Here is a 21,230-nt window from a genome sequence, read left to right as displayed (position 1 = left end):
GATCAATGAAGTTTAATAGGCAGTTTGGCTCTTCTACTTGATTCTGAGCATGCATGTTTTTTTTGCGGAATTGCATACAGACGATCGGAATTTCCGATAGGAACTTTTTCCGTCCGGAAAAATAGAGAACCTGCTCTCAATCTTTTGTTGGCGGAAATTCAGACAGCAAAAGTCCGATGGAGCATACACACGGTCGGAATTTCCAACCAAAAGCCTCACATCGGACTTTACTTGTCGGAATTTCCGATCGTGTGTACGCGGCATTACTGTATTTGTGCTATTTGTTTAAAAAAAACTGCAGTGCAAAAATATTTCATTAAAGTGGTTGTAAAGGCATATCGTTTTTTCCCGTTCTATGCATGAAGGTAAAAAAACTTTTGTGTGCAGCAGCCACACCACCCCCCCCCCCCAAATATGTACCTGTGCCCCCTTTTGGGGAGTCACACTCATGATTGGCTTTTGGCAGTAGCAGGAGCCATTGGCTCCTCCCGCTATCAATCACAGCCAGTGAGCCAATCAGGAGACGGAGTTGGTGGCAGGAGGAAGGGGCCAGGAGGGCCCTGAGAAGAGGAGGATCTGGGCTGCTCTGTGCAAAACAACTACACAGAGCAGGTAAGTATAACATCTTTTGTTATTTAAAGTGGACCTTCAGTCAGTTTTTCATCTTTCCATCTATTACATCTTCTGCCCTTGTTGTTTTAACTTTGAATAGTAAAACATTTTTTTCCTGCCAGTAAATACCTTATACAGCCCACTTCCTGTTTCTTGTCTGTCATTAGCCTAGGCTTTTGACATCATGTGCAGCTCTCTCTCTCTCTCTCTCGTGAGAGTTTGCCAGGAAGGGAGGGGGGGTGAGTCATAAAAGGGCCAATGAGAGCTGCAGAGCTGGGGGTGTGTCTGTGTAAATCCAGGAAGTGAACAGGCAGCAGCTTTAGCTGCCCACAATTAAAATGGCTGTAGCCAGGCTTAGTGGAGTGAGATTTCTGCAGCAAACTTGGCAAGTACAGAATCACAGTATATATAAAATAATATGCAAAGTGGATGGAGGGAAGCTTCAGAATGGCAAAGATGTTTATTACAAATTATGTGAGCAGACTGCAGTTCCTCTTTAAAAACAAAAAAAAAATACTTTAATATCACTTTTGAGCTGAACTCTGGGCAAACAAATAAATAACATCTGTTCCACAGACACACATGAAAAAAATCCAATTTGTGTGCATCAAACGCCTTTGCAAACCCAGATATTACCCTGTAAATATAGCATGACATCCTCACTGTGCTGTACAAAGTGCTGTGTTGATCAGAGAGAACAGATGTGAGAGCGACCCGGCAAGCCCCACCCACTACAGTCTGCCTGCAAAAAGAGACAGGAGGGGGCGGAGTCAAGACCAGTCACCCAGCACAGGGAGAGTGAGCAAGCAGTGACCAGTCTTTATTACAGGAAGCTCCTGCACAGAGCTAAAGTGTCACACTGGATGACTGTACAGCTCTGGAAGAAATCCACAAAGCGTACCTCAGGGAGGAATACACTCTTTTTGCATTTAGACAATGTTTGCTCTTCCCAAAGATCCTAAAGTTCAGCTTTATTCCTGGCTCACACATTTGCATTTTTAGTGCATTTTCAGTTTTACAGAAGCACACTACAGTCCATCTAACATGGTTTCCTATGGGTGTAGTTCACATCTGTGCATTTTATGGAAAGGACCAGGGACTTTTTGTCTGTTTTTTGGATCCACAGACTTCAATAGATTAAAAACTTGTATTGAAAAAGGTGAAATGCACCTGGAATATGCAAACTGCAATCTGCATAGGTGTGAACCAGGCCTTCAAGTGAAACTGCAGACAAATAGCGGAATACAGATATGAAATATTATATGTTTACTGTTTTACCTGCCAAAGGATTTGTAAATCCCTACAGATAAGGCAGGTGACACTTATATTCTAAACCAACAATGTGCCTCTCTTTGTTGGCTCTCCATCTCCAGCTTGCTCACTGAACAAGAAATCAATATTAATATCAATATTCCTACAAATAAGAACTCTAAAATTAGAGATCCTGCTGTGCCTCCCCTAGACCCTCATAAAAAGTAGCCAACACTCAATATCACAAATAAAAAAAATGGTAGAATCAGTGCAACACTCTAATCTAGCATAGCATAGTTCTCTGATTTACCAAGCTGGAGAATGTGATGTCACCACCCCACGTCTCTACACCATCCAATCAGAGAATGTCTTGTATTCATTGAAAAAAATGCAAGGCTTTCTCTGAATGGCAAGTGAGCAACCCCTTGTGATTAGTATGCAGTAGAGGTCACTCTGCCACACACCTAATGTCGTCAGTACAGATAGCAATGGTTGGCACTGGCTGATAGCACTGGCAGTGGTTGGCACTGGCAGGTGGCACTGGTTGGCAGATTGGAACTGGCAGTTGGCACTGACAATGGCACTGGCAGGTGGCACTTGCAGATGCCACTGTTTGGCACTGGCAGGTGACACTCATTGGCACTGGCAGGTTTCACACTGAGCCCATAGTGTAACCGAGTGTGAAACTGACAAATAACTGAATGTAGAGAGAGGAGCTGTCAAAATTCAGCGGTGATGTCGGGGGTGGACGGGACCCAGCAGCTATCAAACACCAGCCAATGACTGGGCTGCTTAAGAAAGGGGGCGGGGCCACATACACATAGCGGCCCACCTAGATCCCATCCCATTGGCTGGTGCTTGATAGCTGCTGGGTCCCGCCCACCCCCAACATCAACGCTCAATTTTGACAGCTCTTCTCTCTCTGCATTGTTAGGTGTCAGTTTCACACACTCAGCAGCTCTGGCAAGCGTCAATCGCCGCTCTGCCAATGGAGTGCGGAGAAGAGAGGAACACTTGTGGACACAGTGTTAAATATCAGTCTGATTTGGATAATAATCGATATATCGGTCCACCTCTAGTATGCAGAATGGCAGCTAGACCTGGAAGAAAGCAGCTATCACTGAAGCATCTTCCACAAGTATCGGTCAGGTAGATATGCCTACTTACACTAATCCAAACTGAACCAATGTAACTAAGCAATAAGAATCCATTAATCCTAACTCTCCCCTGAGCCCCTGTCTGGACAGTGCCGATTGGCCTGTGTGCTGATCACATGCACTCTCCCAAGAAAAAAGAAAAACTTTCCAGCAATACACACCAAACTGAGCATGTGCAGCCTGTCCCCTGGCTCTGTATTATCATGAAATATATTGGAGACAGTGGAAAGAGGGGGAGGATCAGAGGAGACAGGATCACACAGCCTTTATACACAATGAAAAGGATTAACCCCTTAGGTTCCACAGTGAGTATACCAAGCATGCCTTTCTGCATATACAGACTGACTTTACTGTTATGGGTTTAGTAACACTTTAACTTCTTGCTAAATTTTAGGCCAAGGTCCCTGAACAGGCAGTTTTTTACAGCCTTTTCAACACAGAGAAACCCTTGAAATAACTTTCCGAGCTTAGAGAACCCCTGCTAAAAATGCCTATATCTACAAGTCATGATACATTAGTGTGATGGTCATTGGGAAGAATTACACCCTCATGCCTTGTACACACGATCGAAATTTCTGATGGAAAAAGTCTGACTGAATTTTTTCATCAGATATTCTGACCGTGTGTGTGCCCCATCGGAGTTTTTCCATCGTTATTCCAACGGACTTAGAAAGAGAACAGGTTCTCTTTTTTTCCCCGATGAAAAAAATTTCTATCGGAAATTCCGTCCGTTTGTCTGGAACTCCAATGCAGAAAAAAATCACGCATGCTCAGAATCAAGTCGACGCATGCTCGGAAGCATTGAACTTAATTTTTCTCAACTCGTCGTAGTGTTGTACGTCACCGCGTTTTGGATGGTTGAAATTTGGTGTGTCTGTGTGTATGTGAGACAGCTTGAACGGAATTCCGTCAGAAAAATCCTTCTGAGTTTATCGCAACGGAAATTCCAATTGTGTGTACGGGGCATTAAAGATAGCTAATGGTGTCAGTTGGATCTTATCTGAGAGGCAGAAGTTGCTCATTGCTCAGTGAACCCCTAGCAACCTCTGGAGGAACCCTGGTTAAGAAAACGGAGGTAGAGGATAACCGTGGTCTAGAACATCATTTTTCAACCAGGGTGCCTTCTGGGTTCTTCATGGGTGCTTTGGCAAAGTGCTTAAAAATTGCCACATTTTGGCCAAAAATTGTTAACAAGCCAGCCACTGGCATCATAACAACTGATAATGTCACTGGTTGATACGGAGGATGCCAGGCATGTGCCTCCTTATTGACCCCTTCCCTGCCATGATTGAATATTAGTCAGTACCCATGTGTAAAAGTATACTGCTTCGTAAGAATAAATCGCCTCTAGTGTTAGGTGTCCTACATATGAGGATGATGCTAAATTATGTTAAACTATTTCTTTCGTTTTTCATTTTAGAATGGAGTTCCTCGAAATTGTGCCAAATTTTAAAGGGTGAAAAAAACTGGTCAAGAAGAAGCACCCTGTTGTCCTTTCAGCAAGCTGTTGTATTGTACACATCAAAACATCCAGACTACCCTGGCATCCAGCGCCAACTTTCAACCAGACCCCAGGACTCCCGAGTACTGAACCCATCAACTTTCTGCTCAATTGCACTGACCCTTCTCTTTTTATTAGGATGTCCTTTACAACTGGCCTACCACTATGAATGATGGGTGGCCATTTTTAAGCAATAGCAGAGCACATCCGAAGGTACAGAGCCACTGCCACTAAAGAGGAAGGTTGGTTATTTTCAGTATAGAGCACTCCAGGGTCCCAAGGTAATATACAGCAGACCTGGGGCAGGATACAGCCTTCAAGTGATTGTAATGTCTTGTTTTTTTAAATTAACAAACGCATTACACTTACCTGCTCTGTGCAGTGGATTTGCACAGAGCAGCCTGGATCTTCCTCTTCAGCTCTCCTGGCCTCTCCCTCCTTTCGAGTGCCCGCACAGCAAGCAGTTTGCTATGGGGGCACACGAGCCGAGCTGCAGCTCTGTGTGTCAATTCAGGCACGGAGCTGTTGTTCGGCCTCGTCCCATCTCTCTCCTGATTGGCTACCTGACTTTGAAAGTCGCGGGAGCGAATGGTGCCACTGCTGTGTCTCAGCCAATCAGTAGGGAGAGTTTCAGAAGGCCGAGGGACTCGTGCACATCGCCACGTCCCTGAGGAGATGGGCACCAATGAAAAATAATGTAAATCTTGATGTTAAGTGTGAAAGCACTTCAGGAAACAAGCTTGAGGCACGAATGAGGCCTAACCCATAGCAAAAATTGTTTAAAAGAGAAGTACGAGTTTGCACTTTTTGGCAGAATCATACTTACCTAGGTGGATGCAGCATCGGTCTAATGCTGCATCTGTCCCCCGCCGCCTCTGCAGTGAGAACCGAGCGATTGAACACCGCCGATGGCTCGGTTCTCTCAGCTCCCCTCAGCTGTCTCAGCCAATGAGGAGGAAGAGACCCGGGAGAGTCATGTTCTCTTGTCCACATTGCTGGATAGACACGGAGCTCAAGTGAATATATGGGGGGGGGGCTGCTGTACACAGAAGGGGGCAGATCCACAAAAGGATTTTAATTTTAAAATTCCTGCGTCGTATCTTTGTTTTGTATCCACAAAACAAGATACGACGGCATCTGGGCTCGATCAGTTCGGCTTTTTCCGGCGTATAGTTAAAGCAGCTGTTATGAGGCGTACTCAATGTTAAGTATGGCCGTCGTTCCCGCGTACAATTTGGAAATTTTTACGTCGTTTGCGTAAGCCGTTCGCGAATAGGGATTTGCGTAGAATGACGTCACCGTTGGAAGCATTGGCTTTTTCCGGGTTAATTTCGAGAATGCGCACTGGGATACCCCCACGGACGGCGCATGCGCAGTTAAAAAAAAACGTTGTTTACGTTGGGTCACGACGTATTAACATAAAACATGCCCCCATTACATTCATTTGAATTCCGCGCCCTTATGCCGCCAAAGATACACTATGCCGGCGCAAATTCTTTGTGGATTAAAGAAAAAAATAAGTTGCGGCGGAGTAGTGTATCTTAGATACGCTGCGCCCAGCGTATTAATGCGCCCAGGTACGTGGATCTACCCCAAGGTTTTTTACATGAAAGTAAAAAAAACTTGAGCCTTTAGAACCACTTTAAAGTCATTCAGCAGGTAATCTATGCCAAAACAATATGAATTTGATGCTCACATTTGACTGCAATGGAACTTCATATAAATAAAACATAAGTCAGAAGATTTTTATTGTTCGGCCCGGGAAAAGGCTGGCAATATCAGTGCACTTGAGTCCCATACCCCCCCCCCCCCCAACCTGCTGCGGCCATAATGAAGGGGTTTCAAAACCCTTGGACACTGAATTTTTTTTCTCTATACTGTATACTATAGACAATGCAAGAAATGCACAGGGGAATATTTAATGCTAAAAGGGATCTGAATGCATATATACAGTGTAGTAGACGGTTTATTCTGCAGCCTCCACCCATACTTTACATGTATGGTAGACTGAATATCAATGAATGAATGAATGAATGAATGAATGGAAGAATCTCTTTTACCTCAGTGCTGTTTTTGGTGTCTTTGTTAGCACAGCATACAATGCAACCACTTCCTCTTATAAAAATGTCTTATTCCCTTTCAAGCTTTAAATAGAGCCTGTGCACATAATAATCACCTGCACCTCCCAGATGAGCCAATTCTATGTACACGGCCTCTAGAAAGATAATGTATGGATCATATTACCACTGACAGCCTGCACAGCACAGCTCAGGCATCTTGCGCATATTTTAATCCTTTAGACATGTGTAATTCAGATTTTTCTGTCCGATACAGAATTCCCTGATTGCTGATCAAAACAATCCTTGATTTACGAGTTGTTACATTTGGCAGGATAGATTAGAATGGCCTTTAACCATACTAATGCTGGGTGTTTTCACATAATAACATGCTTGGGATCGCTCTGGAGGAACTAGCGAGACCGCGCGTTAATTCTCAGCACTTCTCCTCTGATGGCAGTGGTTGCCATGGAAACAAGACCCCACCACCAATGTGATATGCCAATAGTCCTGTACTGGTCTGTCCCCAAACTGGGACGTTACAGGCCAGGGTGTCTGTGCGCCTCTCCTCCCCCTTCTCCTTAATCCACATACAAAAGCACACAATGGAAGAGTAGGATGGTGTGCCGGATAGGCAAGGCGGTGTTCTTTGAGCCAGTGCAATCTTCATATATATGCAAGACTCCTCTATGAATGATATGTCCATGACTAGGTGACAACTGCATGTGACAAGCAGAAAAATGACAACATATGACTGGTAATATATACAGAGAAGGCGAAGAACAGTTTGCAAAGCCAAGTACTCCATAGCAGGCAGTCAGCAACCACCTTCCATTGTTCAGACCAACCAAACTAACAATCTAACTGCTTGCTATGGCTACCCGTGCCTTGCTCCTCCCACTGCCATATTAAATATGTACATATTATGTTTAATATGGAGTGCTACAAGGGTCTGGAGACTTGAAGCAAAAGGAGGCAGACGTATGCCCCTATCAGCCAATCAGATTGTGCATTTCATCTTCCGTCTGGGGCAAATGCCATGGGCACCAGCACTAGTTTCTCTGTCCTGGCTTCCAACCCCCCCAAAGCATAAGAGATGAGATTATCTGCTTTAAAACTAGAACAAAGGAATGTAGAAGTGTTGCCATGGCAACCAGTCCAATTCCAACTGGCAATATTCTATTGGAAGTTAGAAAATAAAATGACCTATCCACAAGCTTTATAATAGTCCATGCTTGATCGTCTATAATAAGTAATATAACGTAATAGAAGGCCCCTCTCAGGGGAGCGTACTGTCTGCCCGTTTTTTAGATGGATCCAGATAGAACGCAATGCATCTCTGTGGGTCGGTGGGAGTAAACAGAGTGTATCTGTTTAAATTCACCCACATCCAAGTTCAGGTCCGCAAACACAAACTGAAAAGATCTTCATCATTCCCCATTTCCGGGTGAACACTGATGAGAATGAGCGCACATCAGCCCACGTCTGCCCATCCATAGAGATGGCAAGGGTCTTTTTTCCCTCCATCACAAGATGGCGGATAGATCCTTCACGTTCTGGTCTGATGCGGAACAGAGGACAGCCGGATGAAAAGAACCTTAGATGATCTTTAGGTTTGGAATGTCAGGTGATATAATACAGAAGGCGGGTTCATGAGCAGAAAATGTAGGGCCCATTTAGGTCTATCTGTGTGCATAGAGGTAGCGTTAGGCAGGTGCGTTATCATGCATCAACATGAGTTTGGACTTGTATTGGTGTGCGTTTTCAATGCATTTTTGAATTTACATTTGGGGTGTATAGGGTTAATAGTCATTGACCAGGGCTTGTGTTGTGATGCACAGGTATTGAGCTCTATGGGCCTCCCAACGGACGAAAATGCAGAAAAAAAACAGACATGTATATTTCAAAATACACTGCGTTACGGCGCTGAGATACGAACGACCACTATATTTACTATGGGGAAGTTGGCCACGTGTGTTTTTGCATGTTGCAATGTATGAGTACAACAGTGTAAACGGGGCCTTAGTATTCTATGGAGTGTGTGATGTTAGAGGGTCTGGTAGGAGTAATAATCCTAGAGCTCTTTATTTATTGGTTCTCATAATAAACCCCATATGTACTGTTCTTATAATAAACCCCATATGTACTGTTCTTATAATAAACCCCATATGTACTGTTCTCATAATAAACCCCATACCTTTGAACAACAAAGCTGAGACTGGGGCTGTGTATATATTACTAGAGGTCAATGTGACAGGCAAGTCCAGTTTATATCATACAGACAAAGCAGTGTGAGATAGAAGAATCTGATTGGATGTAGGCTGATGTATGAAAACCGAGTAAAGAAATAAAAAGACCTGTTGGCCATACCAGCCATTAAGAATTAACTTGGCCCATACCAGCCAATAAGATGTAACATGGAGCATGGCAGCCCAAAAAAGTGTAATGTGGCCCATATCAGTCAGTAAGCAGTAACGTGGCCCACACAAGCCAATAAGATGAAAAACGTGGCCTATATCAGCCAAAAATATGTAATGTGGCCCATATCAGTCAGTAAGCTGTAATGTGGCCCATACCAGCCAATAAGATGTAACTTTGCTCCACACCAACCAATAAGATTGAACTTTGCCCCACACCAGCCAATAAGATGCAACTTTCCCAACACCAGCCAAAAAGATGTGACTTGGCCCACATCAGCCAATAAGATGTAAATTGGCCCACACCAGCCAATAAGAAATAACTTGGCCCATACCAGCCACTGAGCTGTAATGTGGCCCATACCAAACAAGTAAGCTGTAATGTGGTCCATACCAGCTAGGCCAATAAGATGTAACTTTGCCAACACCAGCCAATAAGATGTAATGTGGCCCATACCAGCCAATAAGATGTAACTTTGCCCCACACCAACCAATAAGATTGAACTTTGCCCCACACCAGCCAATAAGATGTAACTTGCCCAACACCAGCCAAAAAGATGTGACTTGGCCCACATCCGCCAATAAGATGTAAATTGGCCCACACCAGCCAATAAGAAATAACTTGGCCCATACCAGCCACTGAGCTGTAATGTGGCCCATACCAAGCAAGTAAGCTGTAATGTGGTCCATACCAGCTGAGCCTATAAGATGTAACTTTGCCCACACCAGCCAATAAGATGTAATGTGGCCCATCCCAGCCAAAAAGATGTGACCACCAGCCATTAGCGTGGCTCACACCAGCCAATAAGATATTATATGGCCCATATCAATCAGCAAGCTGTAACTTGGCCCACACCAGCCAATAAGATGTAACTTTGCCCACACCAGCCAATAAGATGTAATGTGGCCCATACCAGCCAAAAAGATGTGACCCCCAGCCATTAGCGTGGCTCACACCAGCCAATAAGATATTATATGGCCCATATCAATCAGTAATCTGTAACTTGGCCCACACCAGCCAATAAGATGTAACTTTGCCCACACCAGCCATTGAGCTGTAATGTGGCCCATACCACCCAATAAGATGTAACATGGCCCATACCTGCCAGCAAGCTTTAATGCTCTGCAACACAGTAGTGTAGTGGTTAGCACCTTCACCTAGCAGCAAAAAGGGTCGCTGGTTCAAATGCCAACCATGACACCATCTGCCTGGAGTTTTCATGCTCTCCCTGTGCCTGTGTGGGCCTCCTCTGGGTACTCTGATTTCCTCCAACACTCTAAAGACATGCTGGTAGGTTAATTGGATCCTGTCTAAATTGGTCCTAGTATGTGTATGGATGAATGTGAATTAGGGACCTTAGGTTGGAAGCTCCTTGAGGGCAGGGACTGATGTGAATGTACAATGTATATGTAGAAGAACTGCATAAAATGACAGCACTACCTGAAATAAATAAAATGCTGCCCATAACAGCCAATAAGATGTATAGTGGCCCACACCAGCCAATAAGATGTATAGTGGCCCACACCAGCCAATAAGATGTAACGTGGTCCATACCAGCCAAGAAGGTGTAAAGTGGCCCATGCTAGCCAGAAAGCTAGAATGTGGCCAATACCAGCCAGTAATATTTCATTCCCTAAATGCAGAATTAAGAATGAAAGCTACAGAGGGTACCCTCCTCCCATCTACTTTGCCCTAGATTTCATGAAGCATCTTTTTACCAGGATGCATCTGCTCCCTCCCTACTACCGTTAGCTGAGGCTCCTAACCTGCACTGCACTATCACCACCCTTGGGAGTTGGGGGTGACAGCCTCTGGCACAGGTTGTTCACACTTAACCAATGGAGTGTACAACAGAGCTGACAGATTCCCTGCGGTACAAGGAAAGTGAAGATGTGATCGATAACAGCCAATCGGATTCCAGGTATCATTTTCCAGGACAGAATTTAAAAAGAACGTTAGCATGCGATTGGTGGCTCTGAGCATTAACCCTCTCCTGCCCTTGTTCTATCCTTTATCAATCAGTTTATAAGGTCACCGTGTGAATATACTGTATGGTAAGTGCAATAAATAAAACACGCAACGTGTAATACCCGTTTATCAGTATACTGCCGCCGCTCAAAGATAAAAGCTGATTGGTCACTGTATTTATCTTAAAGCTGTGTGATTGCGTGAGAAGCTAGCAGATAAACAATACAATATATAATAGATCGATGTGTGTATTGAATTGTGTATGAAAGAGCGAGCAGCTCTGATGTGTGTCGGGCTCAGCAGGGTGCATCTCCAATCAGCAGTGTGCATTCATTAGCGGCAGTGCAGTGTGTATGTGATTGCATGCAGCGCTGTGTGTATGTGTGACACTCCTCTTTTGTCAGAATCCTGCTCCCCTCCTCCTATGTGTGTCACAGTAACCCCATCTGTTCGCCACCAGACATGGCACTTCAGTCTGCATGGTACGTCCATAATGATGAGCCTGCCCAGCATCCCCGATAAAAATAAAAAAAAAGAGATCTGACATCACCTGGGCAACATCCTCCGCACCCAGCTACACCCTGGAAAATCCGCTGCATGCAGCTGGCGCGTTCCTTAGTGCAGAGCCATCTATGTTATGTAACCCCATCCATACTGAATCATCATTACTGTGCACTTGACTGTGGACTTGACAAAGACAGTTCATAAATATCTGTCATCACCCAACTAACCAAGGCTTCTCTATAACGTCTCTATTACCACCACCCAGCATTTAAACCCTCTGCTAAATTCATTGCATAACTGGACCTTGCAACTAACCCAATCTATTCTTAAAGGGTCACCCAACCGGCTTTGGGAAGATCAAGGGTCCTTACCACTGTAGTTCCCAGCTATGCCCCCTCCATGACTTGCTTTACCTGCTGCATTCTTCATGAAATAAGTGCAAATTCCAACAGTTACAGCAGCCTTTCAACTTTTTAACCCCAGAGGAACCCCTAAAATCATTTTCAGGTCTCCAGAAACCTTTACTAAAACCAATTTATTGAGGGTCAATGGTGAAAGTTCCCCTTATAGTGGGGGCAGAAGGAGAAAGGACACCCTTACATTGGTGGGCAGGTCTCCAGAAACCCTAATGCCGCGTACACACGACCGTTTTCCATGACGAGAAAAATTCAATTTTTTAAATTGTCGTGTGTAGGCTCCAGAGCATTTTTCTCGACACGAAAAATGGGCATTAAAAATTTAGAGCCTGCTCTTTTTTTTCTCGTCGTTTTTCACGTCGTCGTTTTTCTCGTTGTGAAAACCAGTTGTGTGTAGGCTTTAACAAGGGGGAAGAAACGTACATGCACAGAAGCAAGTTATGAGATGGGAAATTAGCATAACCAGCCCAAAGGATGGCGCCATTCAAATGGAACTTCCCCTTTATAGTGCCGTCGTACATGTTGTACGTCATCGCGCTTTGCTCCAACATTTTTTATCACGATCGTGTGTATGCAAGGCAGGCTTGAGAGGAATCACGTCGAGAAAAACATTGTTTTTTCCCATGACATGAATAACAGTCGTGTGTACGCGGCATAAGGCTGGGTTCACACTAGCTGCGGCCGCAGCTCACAGCATGGGGTCCGGTGTGTCTGTTCACTGTTTCAGGTGCGAATCAGGTCCACATTTTGGGCTAAATTCGCACCTGAAACAGACCAGAATATGCAAAGGACCCTTCTTCAATGCGAACCACGGACACCCTGGAGGTGTGTGTAATGGGTCCATTGAGAGCCGGTCAAACTTTTCTGTCATGTAAATTTGATGCGGCGAAACCCGCATCCAATTTGCATCAGTGTGAACCCAGCCTTACTAAAACCATTTCATTCCGGGTCAATGGTGAAAGTCCTACTTATAATAGTGGTCAGTAGGAGGAAGGCTGCCCTTACATTGATGGGCAGGTCTCCAGAAACCCTTACTAAAAGCAATTAATCAAAGGTCAATGGTGAAAGTTCTCCTCATAGTGGTGGTCGGTAGGAGGAAGGCTGCCATTACATTGATCGGCAGGTCTCCAGAAACCCTTACTAAAAGCAATTAATCAAAGGTCAATGGTGAAAGTTCTCCTCATAGTGGTGGTCGGTAGGAGGAAGGCCACCCTTACATTGATGGGCAGGTCTCCAGAAACCCTTACTAAAAAGCAACTAATCAAAGGTCAATGGTGAAAGTTCTCCTCATAGTGGTGGTCGGTAGGAGGAAGGCCACCCTTACATTGGTGGGCAGGTCTCCAGGAACCCTTACTAAAAGCAATTAATCAAAGGTCAATGGTGAAAGTTCTCCTCATAGTGGTGGTCGGTAGGAGGAAGGCCACCCTTACATTGGTGGGCAGGTCTCCAGGAACCCTTACTAAAACCAATTGAGGGTCAATGGTGAAAGTTTCCCTTCTAATGGTGACCAGTAGGAGGAAGGCCACTCTTATGTAGTTAGGCAGTAGGAAGGGGGTAACCCTTACACTGATGGTCAGTTAATAAAATGCAACCTTTGCAGTGGTGGTCTGTAAGAGGGATACAACCCTTACATTGCTGGTCAGTGGGAAGAATGTAACCCTAAAGTGGTAATCACAATGCAACCTTTACATTGGTGGTCAGTAGGCGGGATGCAACCCTTACATTGGTGGTCAGTAGAAAGGAAGCAACCCTTACATTGATGGCCAGTAGCAAGGATGCAACCCTTACATTGGTGGTCAGTAGGAAGGAAGCAATCCGTACATTGGTGGTCAGTAGGAAGAAAGAAATCCTTACATTGGTGGTCAGTGGGGGGGGACCTTAACATTGGTGGTCAGTAGGGAGGAGGAAACCTTTACATTGGTGGTCAGTAGGCTGAATGCACCCCCTTATGATAGTGGTCAGTGAAAATAATGTAGCCCTTACATTGGTTGTCAGTAGGAAGGAGGCATCCCTTACTATACATTGGAATGCAACCCTTATACTGGTGGTCAGTGAGAAGAATGCAACCCTAACATTGATCGTCAGTAAGAACGTCAGTAAGTATTGGTGGTCAGTGGACAGTGGGAAGACTGCAACCCATACATTGGTGGTCAGTGGGAAGACTGCAACCCATACATTGGTGGTCAGTGGGAAGACTGCAACCCATACATTGGTGGTCAGTGGGAAGACTGCAACCCATACATTGGTGGTCAGTGGGAAGACTGCAACCCATACATTGCTGGTCAGTGGGAAGACTGCAACCCATACATTGCTGGTCAGTGGGAAGACTGCAACCCATACATTGGTGGTCAGTGGACAGTGGGAAGACTGCAGCCCATACATTGGTGGTCAGTGGACAGTGGGAAGACTGCAGCCCATACATTGGTGGTCAGTGGGAAGACTGCAACCCATACATTGGTGGTCAGTGGGAAGACTGCAACCCATACATTGGTGGTCAGTGGGAAGACTGCAACCCACACATTGGTGGTCAGTGGGAAGACTGCAACCCATACATTGGTGGTCAGTAGTAAAAATGCTCCCTTTTGGACAGCCATAAATGTCATTGGTGTCTTGTAGCGGGCTCTGCCAAGTGGCATTGGGCCCCAGAACTACGTGGTCTAATTATCAATCACCTGAGATTCACACAAGGTTCACCAAGAATTTGGGACTTTTACAAATGTAACCTTGTGTGAATTTCTGGTAAAAGACCTATAAATAGATATTTTGGGTCACGTGATCTTTTCATTTTCTTAGGATGATATGCCAGTAGCTGCACTGTCCTCCATCCAGCAGGTTCCTGGTAAGTCTGTATCATATGTGAACAACATGGTGGTATCCTCACAGAACCCTACATATATTTGGGTGGAGGTGCCCATACCCCCTCCTGAATGTAGGGTACCTGTAAACAATTCAATACATGGCATCATCTTGCAGCATCCTGACAGCTCCATGCCATGACACACCTACACCCATCTACAGGGCATCCTCTGCCCGTGGATGGATCATGGCACCTCCACGCTGCTCTGTGCATGCCCCCAGGGCTCTGCACGATCCCCCCACCCCTCGATGCCAGTCCCAGGACCCAGACTCACCGTGATGCGGGGAATGTTCTTCTTGCCCTGGTAAGACATGTCGGAAGCTCTCCCCTCGGTACAGGGCGGGGGGACTGGCGGGCAGAGGAGCGGTGCTGTGGACGGAGGGTGCTGAGGAGGCGGAGGAGGAGGAGGATGAGGATGCGCTGCCCCCGATCTCCCGACACCCGGGCTGAGCAATAAAGGACTTGCAGCAGGAGGCAGTGCGCATGCGCCGTGCCACTCCCTGTCCTCATCCGAGGCAACAGCTCCCGGCAGCTCCTATTGGACGAGGGGGCAGCCGCTATGCTAATGACAAGCCTGGCCAGAGGGCGGGGCCCAAGCCGAGGATGCAACGACTGCAATGCAGTGGCAACTGGCGAGCCGAGATTGATGCGCTGCAATCCGCTACCGGGCCGCCGCATGGCACTGCAAGGGGGGGAGAGGATGGGGGGCGAGTACTGCAAGGAGGGACAGCATGGCACTGCAAGCTGAGAGCAGGGACAGGCGGGGGAGCTGCAAGGAGGGAGATCATGGCGCTGCAAGGAAAAAGGAGGGAGATCATGGCACTGCCAGAAGAGGGAATGGAAATGCAGCCAGACAGGAGGGAGAGCACGGCACTGCAAGGAGAGAGGAGGGAGAGCATGGCACTGAGGAGAGAGAGAGCATGGCACTGCAAACTGAAAGGATGGAGAGCATGGCACTGAGGAGAGAGAGAGAGCATGGCACTGCAAACTGAAAGGAGGGAGAGCATGGCACTGAGGAGAGAGAGAGCATGGCACTGCACGGGGGAAAGGATGGGGGCGAGCACTGCAAGGAGGGAGAGAGCATGGCACTGCAAACTGAAAGGAGGGAGAGCATGGCACTGAGGAGAGAGAGCATAGCACTGCAAACTGAAAGGAGGGAGAGCATGGCACTGAGGAGAGAGAGAGAGCATAGCACTGCAAACTGAAAGGAGGGAGAGCATGGCACTGAGGAGAGAGAGAGCATGGCACTGCAAACTGAAAGGAGGGAGAGCATGGCACTGAAAGGAGGGAGAGCATGGCACTGCAAGGAGGGAGTGCATGACACCGAGGAGAGAGCATGGCACTGCAAACTGAAAGGAGGCAGAGCATGGCACTGCAAACTGAAAGGGAGAGCATGGCACTGCAAACTGAAAGAAGGGAGAGTATGGCACTGCAAGGATGGATAGGATGAAACCACAAGGAGGGAGAGCATGATACTGCAAGGAAAAGGGAGGGAATGGCACTGCAATGTGAGAGGAGGAAGAGCGTGCCACTGCAAGGAGATTAGAGTGAGAGGATGGCACTGCAAGGAGAGAGGAGGGAGTGCATGACACAGAGGAGAGAGCATGGCACTGCAAACTGAAAGGAGGCAGAGCATGGCACTGCAAACTGAAAGGAGGGAGAGCATGGCACTGCAAGGAGAGAGGAGGGAGAGCATGGCACTGCAAACTGAAAGGAGGGAGAGCATGGCACTGCAAGGATGGATAGGATGAAACCACAAGGAGGGAGAGCATGGCACTGCAAGGAAAAAGGAGGGAGGGAATGGCACTGCAAGGAAAAAGGAGGGAGGGAATGGCACTGCAAGGTGAGAGGAGGAAGAGTGTGCCACTGCAAGAAGATAGGAGGGGTGGAATTGCACTGCAAGGAGGGAGGTGATGGCACTGCCAGAAGGGAGGGAATGTAACAGCAACCAGACAGGAGGGGGAGCTTGGCACTGCAAGAAGATATGGGAGAGCATGGCACTGCAAGGAAAAAGGAGGGAGGGAATGACACTGCAAGGAGATAGTAGGGAGAGGATGGCACTGCAAGCATGAGGGGGATAATAGCACTGCAATGAGATATAAGGGAGTAAATAGCACTGCAAGGAGGGAGAGCACTGCAAACAGATAGGAGGAAGAGGATGGCACTGCAAGAAGAGAGAGAATGGTACTGCAAGGAGATAGAAGGGAGAACATGGCACTGCAAGGAGATAGGGCCAGATTAATGAGGGCGTGGATGGAAGGATCTGGAGGAGCCTGGCATTGTAGACATCACATGGAGCTGTTATGTTATAGATGATGTATGCAATGTGTTACATTCTAGCAAAAAGTAAACTTTCATACCATGTTATATATTCATGTCTGCAATATGTTACATTCTAACACACTACGCTACATAAAAAGAAAGACTGTTAGAGGAAAACACGTTCATTTTATATATATATCTGTGGTGGTCAACTTTCTTGACATGGTCCCAAGTGTTGCTCTCAACATCAGGCAACACATAAAATTCAGAGAAGTTTGTATTATCAGATACAAGAGATAGAGACTGCAGACATGATACAGGTGATGGTCAGAGACTGCAGACATGATACAAAATATGGTCCGAAAATGCAGACATGATACAGGAGAGTGCAGGCATGGTACAGGAGATTGCAGGCATGGTACAGGAGATGGTTAGAGACTTTGGATATAATAGGAGGGAGAGCATGACACTGCAAGGAGGGAGAGCATGTCACTGCAGGGAACAAGAGGAAGAGGAGGGAGAGCATAGTACTGCAAAAAGAAAGGAGGGCGAGTATGGCACTGCAAGGAGAGAGGTGGGGGAGAATGGCACTGCTGTGAGAGCATGGAACTGCAAGGAGGGAGGGGGGGCATGACACTGCAAGGAGGGAGAGGATAGCACTGCCAGAAGAAAGGAGGGAGAGTATAATACTGCAAGGAGAGAGGGAATGGCACTGGAAAGGGATATGAGGGAGAGGATGGCACTGCAAGAAGATAGGAGGAAGAGCATGGCACTACAAGAAGAAAGGAGGGTGAGAATGGCACCGCCAGAAGGCAGGGAATAGAACTGAAAGGAGATAGGAGGGAGAGGGTGGCACTGCAAGGAGATGTGATGGAGTGAATGGCACTGCAAGGAGAGAGGAGGGAGGGAATAGCACTGCAAGGAGATATGAGGCAAAGGATGTCACGGCAAGGAGGAAGAGGATGACACTGCAAGGGGTAGAGCATGGCACTGCAAGGAGATAGGAGGGAGAGCATGGCACTGCAAGGAGAAAATAGGGGGGCATGGCACTGCAAGGAGATTGGAGGGAGAGGAATGGCACTGAAAGGATAGAGTAGGAAGAGCATGGCACTGCAAGGAGAGAGGAGGGAGAGGATGGCACTGCAAGGAGAGAGAGAGGATGGCAATGCAGGGGGAGAGGAGGGAAAGCATGGCACTGCAAGCAGAGAGCATGGCACTGCAGGGAGAAGGGGGGAAAGGGTGGCACTGCAGGGAGATAGAAGGGAAAGGATGGTACTGCAGAGGGAAGAGGGAGGGAATGGCGCTGTAAAGAGATTTGAGGTAGAGGATTGCCTACAAGGAGAGAGGAGGGGAGGATGGCACTGCCAGGGCAGAGGAGGGAGAGGATAGTACTGGAAGGAGATATGAGGGAGAGGCTAGCACTGCAAGAAGATAGGATGGCACTGCGAAGAGGGAGATGGTGGCACTGCCAGAAGGGAGGGAATGGAACTGCAATGAGAAAGGAGGGAGAGCATGTCACTGCAAGGAGATATAAGAGAGCATGGCACTGCAAGGTGATTGGAGAAAGGCAATGGCTCTGAGAGAAGGTGGCACTGCAAGAAAAGAGGAAGGTGATGGTAGCACTACCAGAAGAAAGAAGGGTGGGAATGGAACTACAATGAGACAGGAGAGAGAGCTTGGCACTGTGATGAGGAAGAGGATGGCACTGCTAAAAGATATGGGAGAGAATTACACTGCAAGGGGATAGAAGGGAGAGGGTGGCACTGCAAGGAGATAGGAGGGAATTGCTCTGAAAGGAGAGAGGAGGGAGAGGATGGCACTGCAAGGAGAGAAGAGGGAGATAGTGGCACTACTAGAAGACAGAAGGGAGGGAATGGAACTGCAACGAGACAGGAGGGAGGGCATGGCACTGCAAGAAGATATGGGAGAGCAATGCACTGCAAGGAGAAGGGAGGGGGGAATGGCACTCCCATGAGAGACGAGGGAGAGAATGGAACTGCAAGGAGATAGAAGGAATAGGGTGGCACTGCAAGGAGCTAGGAGGGAGGGAATGGCTCTGCAAGGAGAGAGAGGAGAAAGAGGATGGCACTGCAAGGAGAGAGGAGTGAGATGGTGGCACTGCCAGAAGGGAGGGAATGGAACTGTAATGAGACAGGAGGGAGAGCATGGCACTGCAAGGAGGAAGAGGATGGCACTGCAAGAAGATGTGGGAGAGCAATGCACTGCAAGGAGGGGGGAATGGCACTCCCATGAGAGACGAGGGAGAGAATGGAACTGCAAGGAGATAGAAGGAATAGGGTGGCACTGCTAGGAGGGAGGAAATGGCTCTGCAAGGAGAGAGGAGAAAGAGGATGGCACTGCAAGGAGAGAGGAGTGAGATGGTGGCACTGCCAGAAGGGAGGGAATGGAACTGTAATGAGACAGGAGGGAGAGCATGGCACTGCAAGGAGGAAGAGGATGGCACTGCAAGAAGATGTGGGAGAGCATAGTACTGCAAGGAGAAAGGAGGGAGTGAATGGCACTGCCAGAAGAGAGGGAGGAGGGAATAGAACTGCTGCAAGGAGATAGAAGGGAGAGAATGGCACTGCAAGGAGAGAGAAGGGAGGAAATTGCATTGCAAGGAGATAGAAGGGAGGGAATGACACTGCAAGGAGATATGAGGGAAAGGATGGCATGGCAAGGAGGAAGAGGATGGCACTGCAAGGAGATTGGAGGGAGAGGATGGCACTTTAAGAAAATATGAGGGAGTGGATGGCACAGCAAAGAGAGAGAGAGAGGATGGCACTGAGAGAAGGGAGGAGGGAGAGCACAGCACTGCAAGAAGAGGAAGAACATGGGACTGCAAGCTGATAGGAGGGAGGGAATGGCACTGCAAGGAGAGAGGAGGAATGGCATGGCACTGCAAGGGGAGGGAGAGGATGACACTGTAAGGAGAGAGGGCGATCACACTGCAAGGAGAGGGAAAGTATGGCACTGCAAGCAGATAGGAGGGAGAGGATGCCACTGCCCAGAGAGAGGACATAAAGCATGGCACTGCATAGAGATAGGAGGGAGAAGATGGCATTGCAAGGAGGGAGAGGATAGTACTGCAAGGAGAGAGGGTGATACTGCAAGAAGAGAGGAGGGAGAGGGTGGTGCTGCAAGGAGCTAGCAAGGGGATAGTATGGAACTGCAAGGAGGGAGAGAATGGCACTGCAAAGAGAAAGGGAGAGCACGGCATTGCTGGGATGGAGGAGGGAGAGCCTGGCACTGCAAGAAGAGAGGAGGGAGAGCTTGGCACAAAGAGAGAGGAGGGAGAGTATGGCACTGCAAGAAGGGAGAACATTGAACTGCAAGGAGGGAGAGCATGGCACTGCAAGGAGGGTGAGAATAGAACTGCAAGGAGGGTGAGAATGACACTGCAAAGAGAGTAGGGAGAGCATTGCACTGCAAAGATGGATAGAATGGCACTGCAAGTGGCAGAGGGTGGCACTGCAACAAGGGAGAGAATGACACTGCAAGAAGAGACCAGGGAGAGAATGCCATTGCAGGGAGAGAGGAGGGAGCGCATGGCACTGCAATGAGGGAAAGGAAGGTACTGCAGGGGGGGGCATGGCACTGCAAGGAGGGAGAGGATGGCACTGCAGTGAGAGAGGAGGGCAAGGATGGCACAGCAGGGAGAGAGTAAAGGGAGATAATGGAACTGTAAGGAGATATGAGGGAGCGAATTGCATACAAGGAGAGAGGAGGGAGAGGATGGCACTGCCATGGGAGACAAGGGAGCGCACGGCACTGCAAGGAGATAGGGGGGAAGGAATGGCACTGCAGGGAGGAAGAGGATGACACTGCAAGAAGATATGAGAGAGCATGGCACTGCAAGGAAAAATGAGGGAGGTAATGGCACTGCCAGGAGAGGGGAGGGAGTGGCACTGTCAGGAGAGGTGAGGGAATAGAACTGCAAAGAGATAGGAGGGAGGGAACAGCGCTGCAAGGAGAGAGGAGGGAGGGAATGTCACTGCAAGGAGATAGGAGGGAGAGGAAGGCACTGCAAGTGGGAGGGAGATAATGGCACTGCAATTAGATAGAAGAGAGTGGGTAACACTGCAAGGAGAGAGAAGGAAGAGCATTTTGCTGCAAGGGGAGAGAGAGGATGGCACTGGAATGAGAGAAGATGGAGAGCATGGCACTGCAATCGGATAGGAGGGAGAGTATGGCAATGCAAGGAGATAGAAGGGAGTGGATGGCACT

General features: G+C 47.5%; 1 protein-coding gene across 2 annotated transcripts in view; it reads right to left on the bottom strand.

Moving 5' to 3' along the window:
* The window catches only part of DPYSL2 (dihydropyrimidinase like 2), a 144,096-nt gene that overhangs the window by 73,154 nt on the left and 49,712 nt on the right, over positions 1-21,230 (bottom strand). Inside the window, exon 1 of one of the 2 annotated variants that reach the window (XM_040346117.1) lies at positions 15,016-15,215. The exons of the other annotated variant lie outside the window; for it this stretch is intronic. Coding sequence (XP_040202051.1) covers positions 15,016-15,054 — 39 coding nt within the window. The 5' untranslated portion in view covers positions 15,055-15,215. Of the gene's footprint in view, positions 1-15,015; positions 15,216-21,230 lie in introns of those variants that run through there. 2 annotated transcript variants of the gene reach the window in all.

The sequence above is a fragment of the Rana temporaria genome, chromosome 3, assembly GCF_905171775.1.
Source record: "Rana temporaria chromosome 3, aRanTem1.1, whole genome shotgun sequence".
Taxonomy (NCBI): Eukaryota; Metazoa; Chordata; class Amphibia; order Anura; family Ranidae; genus Rana; species Rana temporaria.
Note: the sequence above shows the minus strand (reverse complement) of the source record. Positions and strands in the feature narration are given on the sequence as shown.